Raw genomic sequence first — 9,104 nt, 5'->3', positions numbered from 1 at the left:
GAGGCAATGCTGAATATGAATTTCATATGTCTTCTCCTGTCTTTGTACATTTCTCAGCCTCTGAGCAAACCAGTACAGTACTGACTGTATCGCTCATACCAAGGTGCTGAGTGGGCTGCTGGTTTCACTTTTTTTCAGAAGATTTATTCTGTTTCACAATACTAGAAAACACAGACTTGCAACACAGACTTTATTTGACTCTTAAAGGGAACATATCAAGCTTTTTGTGATTTTCTGTTATTTTCACACTGTTATGATGTCAGATATCTATGTGAAACATGGTCAAATGTCCAAAATTTGAGGTGAATGTATGTAAAAATGCTCCCTGCAAGTCAAAAGCCAGGGCTTCATCATGATCTGAATGTTTTCATTTCCATAGGCTTTGTTGGTAAGGTTGTTCCACATTTTTTGCGTTGCCCACTTACATATCACCGTTAAAGTTATTTTGAGTCAGAGCTGATTAGATCTATGTTCTTGTCTCTCAAGTTTGAATATGTGAAACGATAATGAAAGTCTGTGGTGTGCTTATTTAGGCTTGGTGCCTTCACCTCAAGTATCAACATGGCAGTGGGGAAGATCACGGATGTAATTCTGCCAATAATTCATTTAACCGTGTTGTTCTGTTACACTCTGTTCCACTGGATGTGTAGATGGATCAGTGCTTTAACATGTCTCATTTACTTTGTAACATCTCCCTGACCTCTGCTTTAATGGAGACCTGCATATACAAACCTCTTTATATGTTTATATTACCTGCTTTGTTTCACAGACACAACACATTTTATATGAATGATCCAGCTTTACGAGCAATGTGTGAATTTTTTGTTGGATATTTCTTGCATTTTCTTTTCCACATTTGCCATTTACAGGTAAATGTTATGCACCATAAAATATGAAGTTAAACCTTTTACACCCCTTTTAACTACACCTCAGTCTTCCTGGCACCAGCCACACCACCTGCATAGTTTAACTGGTGGGTGTTTGGCCGAGATCCCAAGAACACAATAAGTTATGAACTATTACAAACAACTGCTTTTCATTAGAGGACATATCAGATTTAAATATGTTCCTGTGCAAACGATATCCCTCTGTTTAAGGAAGCAAAGATCAGTGATAATGTAGCCACATAAGAGAACAGTGTAGAGCAATGATAGACGGCAAATGAGATGTGAGCGATTGGTCTTAAAAAGTTTAATCAAAGTACAAATGTTTAAAAAATGATCCACTTCAGAATACACATGGTTACATTGTAAGATATGAAAATCTGTCCTCTATAAGATTAAACGTCTCATAGGACAAGCTGCCTAATCTTCACATTACTAGAGAGGAAAATACTTGTTGCTACCTGCAGATTCCTGCAGTGATATCTAAGGTTTAACACAATCAGTTCATAAAATGATGTTATCTGTATGTTGCCACTGTAAAATGGGACACCAGGGCTAAATCAATGGCTCTATCTCTCAAAAGAGTTCTGCTGACATGGCTTTCTGAACATCAAAGCTGATCAGTAAACACAGCCCAAAATGGGTTGTGGACTGCCACTCACAGCCCTTTATCTTGGCCTGATGTTTCAATCAGCGGATCACTCTCATCACTACAGCTACTACTGTGCTCCACCTCACATAATGCCCCTACAGGGAAGTTAAAAGTTCATCCCTTTTAGCTCTAATGTTTTCCTAATGGCTGCTTGTTGAGTTAATGGTTAAATAACAATAATAAGCCTTTTATTTTTTCCCTGTGAGTAAAGCTAAACACATGTTCTCACATCAAAGTCTTTAGATTACCCCTCTGACCCGCAGTGCAGTGGTACATAATTGTAAAGCTGTGAAGTCATAGTGTTTGCATGGTCTTAACAGAGTGTGTGCGTGTGGGTATGAGTCAGTATTTATGATTAAAAGTTTTAAAACAAATACAGTGAGTGAAGTCTACATTAACATAGTAACCGTAACAAAATTTCCCTTTTTACTGACCAACTGTATACATGTCTCTCAATAAAATGTTGGCTGTGAGGCTCAGTTGCAAGAGTTGAGTTCCTTCATTTAAATGTTTGGATTTAATATACAAATGCAAAAAAGAGTACAAAAATAAAACATTTATATAATATTAATCTTACACATGACAAGGAGATTTAAATGAATAGATGACATCTCCCAGATTATAACAGTTAAAGGCAGCTACACATTCATCAATCAAAAGGGACAGAATGGAAATGACATGATAAACATAAAAAATAAAGATAAAAGACAGAATTTAATGATCAGACTTAGTGAGTATAGTGGGGTTTTTTTTTGTTAAAACATGAATACATCAGATATAAAGTGCATTACTATCTGCATGACAGTTGTAGGTAGTTACATCTATGTACATCTCTACTTGTTGTCAATAATGGTATTTTTACTTTCTCTACTACTGCTAGAATTACCTCTCAGTCTAGAACAGTATTCTACCTACTGATGTGATCACTGTTATTCACATTACTGTACATCCTTCTTTCTAATGGTTATTCATCAGATTCCAGCTAACATGACTTTGTCTTTCTGACACTGGTTTCGTAAGACGACTTAACTGTGATTGGTGAGTGTCATGATTTGTTCTTAACCATTGAACTGACACAGCTCTATGATTCCAGTAAATTTCTTCTCATTGGTCGCTAAATTAAAACTGTTTGGGATCCAGATGTTCAGATTTTCTCAAAGAATGGAAAAAAAAAAGAAAAAAGCAGCCATGTTTGGTAACAGGGTCGCATAATCACAGCCGCAGAACTGCTCAGGAAATTCTCAAGCTCTTTTGGCATCCTAATTTCCATCACAAAAACATTGTAATTGCCATTTTTACTAGGATCTTGTATGCATCTTATATTCAGTCTGGGGGTAGCTGGCACCCATTGAAATTCCATGGTGCCAATTAACTTGAAATAGAACTTGGCAAACTCTGTGGCTCTGTCCATTCCTCAGTTTTTAAAAGAGACTATACAACATTGTTCATCATTTTGTACAATTTAAAAACAGGGACAGTCAAGATAAGTAGATGCCATGTTAAAGATCAGTTAGAATGAATCCATATTCTCCTGGCTCAGCAGACCGCAGGACTCTGCTACTTGCAAGTGTGATGTTGACTCATAGTATGTGTTGTGGAGAAAACCCTCTTGCTGACCTACATCTCTCCCCCTTTAAACGCTTTGACCCTGGGGTCGATCCTTTTCTTCTAAACGACAGAGAGGCCAGATGTACAAGACAATCTCCAAAAATAGCTATTTAGTGTTGAAGCCCGTTAACAAAAAATATGTACAGTATAGTGAGAAAAACAAACACTCACAGATATAATTGCACTTTGCATTAATAACATCTCTACAAGCGGTGAGAGTGGCGATGGTGGAGGCGGGGCTGGTGCTGGTGCTGGTGGTGATGATAATGGAGCGTTGTAGATTCATTCCATGCAAGAGGCTGCGGCGTGGCAGTCAAGATAAGTGCTTTACAACATGCCAGATGATTTCATATTACATGTAATATATCTGTGATGATGGTCCAAATCCTCAGAAAGGCTCAGAAAGATCTCTGCAGGCATTTCAGTTGCCCCGTTTGGATCTCTTCATCCTGGAAGACAAAATAATGAGTTTTTATAATTAGTAAATAGATAGTAGTGCCCTAACACATCTGGCGCTTAATATTCACTGGATCAATAAGAACCAATTACAAAAGATAACTTTGGCTGAGTGACAGCCAATAGTGACTTTTAATGCCAATTTGTAACTAGTAAACACCATATTGAGAATAATCAGTATTTGTTCAACCATGCCTGGGTGCCAGGGTTTCAAAGAGAAGGTGCCAAAAGTCAAGATATACTCAGTTCCAGCATTCCAAAATAAAAGCAGCTGCTTTATTTTTACAGGGCCAAAGTGTCTTTTTGAAATGTAATCGAAAACTAAATATTGTAGCCCATTAAAGCTGATTTTCAGTTTTAGCCAATTAATCAGCCTGCTTTTGGCCAATCAGTAAGTTGGCCATGTCTAACTCTTGAGTTTTTAGGCAGCTACTTCTGACATGTTGAGTTTTTACATCCAAGAAAAACTTCCTTTTATAAGTCACAGATCTGAAGTGGTAATTTAGAAGAAAATACATTCGCAGCAGTTGCAGAGTGATTTACACTGCACACGCCTTATAAACACTTGAACATGGGTTTAATTACTGACATTGGAATAATAATAATAAATGTTAGCCACATTTCAACTGATACAAAAAGGTAATCATGGCCTTGTTTACCAGACTAAAGAGCAGCATAATGCATGAGTTACAATTGTGTGCATTTCTACACGTTGTAAATAAGTTTGTCCCTCCCTCCCCTTTGACTGTATGTGTAACTGGAAACACATTAGGTCTGATCCATTGTAAATGACCACCGTCTACTCTCTACGTGGGCCCTATTGTTATGCAGAGGTCTTTCACACCTCAACAAGTCAAGGGCTCCTCAATCATCCTTTGAGACAGATAGTCTGACTACAGGACTATGAGCTTATCAGTCAGAGGGTATTGAGTGTGTACATGTCAGAGGCCGGAGCACAGAGGAGACCGCATGGGTGCATTCAAGTTTCTTTGGTAGAAAGACAGGAAATACTTTAAACACCCCAAAACTCATTATGTCTCCACAACACAGCACAGAGTTTGTTTCATCCGACCGTTAAAGGAGTGCTCTGCTCTTGGAAATATATGATTGCATGGGGTTCAGGATTGCAACTTGATCCCTTCCATAAACTTTCTAGTGCCAACTTTTTTAAGAAAAGTGTCTCCTGCTTTAAAGCAGGAAGGAAACAGTTGATATTGGCAGTGACTTTGAGCTCTAAGACAAACTGTAACGTGACTGCAGAATGCAATTTATTGCATTAATGTTACATTCATTTATCAAATAATAGAAATAAACTTAATAAATTTCTCCCTCTTTGCCCCTATATCATGATGAATCTGTAAATTACAGCAAACTCTTGCAATGTGCTGAAGGTCAAAAACTCTGCAAATAGTTCTGCACTTCAGTTGCAGACCTGTGTGGCATCTTGCATTAATTTTAACAATGGTGGATGGGGATGAACCCATGACCGCAGTCTAGTTGGAGCAAATACTGTTAACAAGCTTGTTCATTATCCCGTATCAAACCCACAGATTGTCTGTGAAACTGGAGTCAGTCTCCACTCCCACTCAGTCATGTACCAGCGTGTTTCGAAACTGGGCTCTGATATAATTTGGACAATTAAGAGCTGTCACTTTCACAATGGTCTGTTGATAGATGTTCAAATGCGCATTTGTGTTTTTGCATCCTTACTTTAAATCTCTATCAGGCGGAAGTGATTTCACAGTGCTCCAGATGAGTCATGTTCAAGTCTGACGACTGACGACAGAACTATGTTTTGCAGACGGTACGTAATCCATAATACAGCCAGTGACTTACTTGTTGATGGCGTTCCTCAGGTACTGCTGCAGCCATGGGATCTCTGGGTTCACACACACCTCTTTGCTTGACTTCAGCTTGGCACTGATAGGAAAAAAAAGAAAATAGTTCAGCATATGCCTCGCTTAAAGATGAAAGAGTAAATTATGCAAAGTCAGTGACATCGGGTATCTTGACACGTTGTTATCAAACAGACCGAATTCACACTACCTTGTCAGTTTGACACACAGAGAACTTTTTCACAGGGGTGCATTAGTTTGATAATGACCAATCACTCTTTTCCCCTGCTTGTGATGCTGCTACAGATATGAATGCAGCTAAAGAATATGTGCTTTCAAGAATATTGTTTTCCTTAAGTTTAATATTTCTTGATTGAGCAATCTAATTAATGTGTTGCAAAATTTGAGCACATGGAGGTTGAGGAGTCAATCCCTCAACATGTGGCTGCAGGCTACTTTCTAAATCCAGCATAGCCCTGTGGTTATTTACAGAATGGGTCAAGACTGGATCATATTTCTCCATGGGGGAGCCTCCATTGGCACACGTGTCTTGTTTTTGGATAACTGTAGAAATTGGTGGATTTGTCCATGAATTTATAAGAGCTGTCAATTCTATTTCCACTATGAAAAATTTAATAGTTCCTGAAGTTTTCCTTTCTATTGTGTCCAGCTGTATTGTTCTTGTGTTGCTACACGCTTTCATCTGTAAATGTACTCCAGACAGGCCGTAACGCTGAATGGGATCACGCCGCAAAGGTTGTAAGCACAGAATGAGGAGGAAATGCTGCGTGACAAGCAAATGAGAAGCAAACTCAATTAGAAAACCCATAATTATTGATTTTCCTGTTGAGAGCAAAACTGCATCAAGTTTCCACCTCCCATTCAGGTTCCCTCATACTCAAATAAAGCACTTCCTGTGGACGCATAAGTGGGCCTGCGGTAAAAAATGCACGCACAAGTCCTGCTCTCTGTGGATGTATGTGAGAGCAAGTGACAGAGGGGCGTGTGAGTACACATGCATGCACAAACTCTTTATCTGTCCTGTCACCTCTAAGAGATTGATGGTGAGAAATGTCGTATAAGGAGGAAACCTGTCGGACTTTTTAAGACCAGGGTAGAAAACATGCACTTCTGTGTGTTTGTGTGGGTTCCACCCACTGAAGCCCACATTCATGAACAATACTCACATCACTTGGAAGGGGCAGTTGGGTGTATGGATGAACCTGAGCTCACGGATGATGCCTCTGGGGAGGCCCTTCACTGTTGAGCTACAGTAGCATCTTTCACCCAGACTGATGGGTTTCGCTGAGGAGGAGAGGAACAGATTATCAGTTACACAACATATTACTCACAGCAAAGCAAGTCTCAAGAGAGAAATTACACATAGATAAGATGAAGTTAAATCTTCTCTGGAAATTGACTAAAATGAGATACTTCTGTGATGATGAATTCTGCTGAAGACAAATAAGATTAAACATTATTACAACAATAAAATGAGCTGAAAATGATACAGCAAACAAATAAATTCGGATACATCATCCTTATTGACAGATCAACAAGCTAAAACATGCCACTACTGTCCAGGCATGAAATCAGCCCATGCACTGTACTGTAGTCTGAATTTTCCATCCATACATTATCTCTACCGGTTTATTCTTTGCAGGGTTGCAGGGGGCTGGAGCAAATCCCAATTAACTTAAAATATATTAAAATACATGATCAAGAAGGATGCACGTAATCGAAATCGCAGATCTAAGTGTTTTTTACGGTTTTCCCATATTTGACATGTTTTTTGCATGCCCACAGAGGTAGAAACACTTATATCGGGACTTATAGACCCCAAAACAGTAAGATCTTTCAGTCATAAACAATGTTGTGCTGTGTGGTCCTTAAACTTCATGATTGATGTGCATACTTTCCATAACGACTGTAGCTTTCAGGTTTGTACATGCTGGGAGGTTTACGGTTGATCAATGTGGAAAAATAAACGGGGCCATGTTTTCGTTTTTCTTTTTTTCTGCTTCTTTTTTCAGAAAACCTACATGAAAAAACTCTGGTTTCTGCAAGTCTTGTATAAAATAATGAGATAATTACGCATCTGTTGCGTGGAAGTCCTTTTAGAATAAGTCTAAAATATTAAAGACAAAACATAAAAGATGCAACAGATAAAAAACAAACAAAAAAATGTCTTTTTCCAGTCAGTAACTGTTTTTAAAGCAAAACTGATGGGAGATGGTGAAGGTTATAAAAACAGATGGTGAGAAGTACCGCCATAGATTAAACTCCATGCTAATTATTTTTACACCTGATCTAACGGTATTACCATGATAAAGAGCGCAACACCCTCAAGTTGGGTGACTGATGACGCCAAGTAGACTGGCTGTGGTTTTGTCTTCTAGCTGCCTCATTTGTGCGTAATTAAATGGAAACAAGGAGCAGAACAAATACACAAGTTGATCAGCGAACCGACGAGGAATTTCTTCCTCTCGAAGAAATGCATGTTCAGCCTGTTGGCACTTTACGCACGGCGGAAAGAAAAATCCCCTCCAGGACAAGTTCATACATACATCAAACTAACATTTACGGAATTCAAATAATATTTCAATTAAAACGGAGAGCACTACCTTTAAAGTCAACACTGGCACTTTAATTGTATGTAATTTGAATTTGGCATCTGAATTTACGTAATTGCCAATTATTTGGATAAACTAAGACTGCGCCGTCGCTACGCGTGAAATTGAGATTAACATAAACATAACACAGTAACTGCACAATTCTATCAGGGTTATGTCTATTTAAACACTAAAAGACAACACATGTGGGATGGAAATGCTATTCTGATTCATCCTTCACAACTGATGCATTTTTAGTAATTTTTTTTCTACAAAAACTTAACTACAAATGATCCATCCTGACATGCTTAAATAATGATTAAACTGTCCTTAACAATGTGCAATAAAATAATTTTACAGCGATGCTACTTAAAAGTCTTTGCTAAATAACCCAAAACCTCATTAAAAACAACAAAAACAAAAAACAAAACAAAGGAGCAGGAGATAAGTTCATACCTTGTGATGGAGGCGCATGTGACAACACCGTAAGCGCAGCCACGACTGCCAACAGCTTCACATCCATTTTGCGTTAATGGGATTTGATCCTGCTCAAAGTCCAGAGGAGCTGTGACAGACCGCTACTGAGTGTGTCTCTTAAATTAAGCATTAGTGTCAAGCTAGCTACAGAGAAGGGTTGTACTTCCGGTTCCAGATAGCAAAAAAAGAAAAAAAAAGGCAACAAAGGTCACATGTTCGTTGTAACAATATAATATAACGTGTCAATTATAACTAATCAATTATAACCTGCCATTTACAGGACAAATTATATTTTTGCAACATGCTAGTGAATGGTGCGTTACGCTTTTATTTTGTATGCAAATAAACTTCCGGTATACACTTGGTGATCTCTGATGAGATCCTGACTTGATTCACTGACTTTATCATGATTGTAACCTCACATTTACATTTCAGTACACCGGCACTGTGTGATGACCAGTGAATATCTTTAGTGAAGATAATTTAATTTTATTTATCTATTTATATTTACATTTTAACTTTTTCTTTATTTTATTTAACCTTTATTTAACCAGGAAAAGTCTCATTGAGATTAAAAATC

General features: G+C 38.1%; 1 protein-coding gene across 1 annotated transcript; it reads right to left on the bottom strand.

Moving 5' to 3' along the window:
- Positions 1-1,176: 1,176 nt before the first annotated feature.
- On the bottom strand, positions 1,177-8,662 carry cxcl12a (chemokine (C-X-C motif) ligand 12a (stromal cell-derived factor 1)). Its single transcript, XM_067610009.1, has 4 exons — positions 8,504-8,662; positions 6,623-6,740; positions 5,437-5,520; positions 1,177-3,593 (listed from the first exon to the last, which is right to left on the bottom strand). Exons 1-4 carry the CDS (start codon positions 8,568-8,570, stop codon positions 3,566-3,568), a joined length of 297 nt encoding a protein of 98 aa, XP_067466110.1. The 5' UTR covers positions 8,571-8,662; the 3' UTR covers positions 1,177-3,565.
- Between the last annotated feature and the right edge of the window lie 442 nt (positions 8,663-9,104).

The sequence above is a fragment of the Thunnus thynnus genome, chromosome 14 (assembly GCF_963924715.1).
Source record: "Thunnus thynnus chromosome 14, fThuThy2.1, whole genome shotgun sequence".
NCBI classification, from domain to species: Eukaryota; Metazoa; Chordata; class Actinopteri; order Scombriformes; family Scombridae; genus Thunnus; species Thunnus thynnus.
Note: the sequence above shows the minus strand (reverse complement) of the source record. Positions and strands in the feature narration are given on the sequence as shown.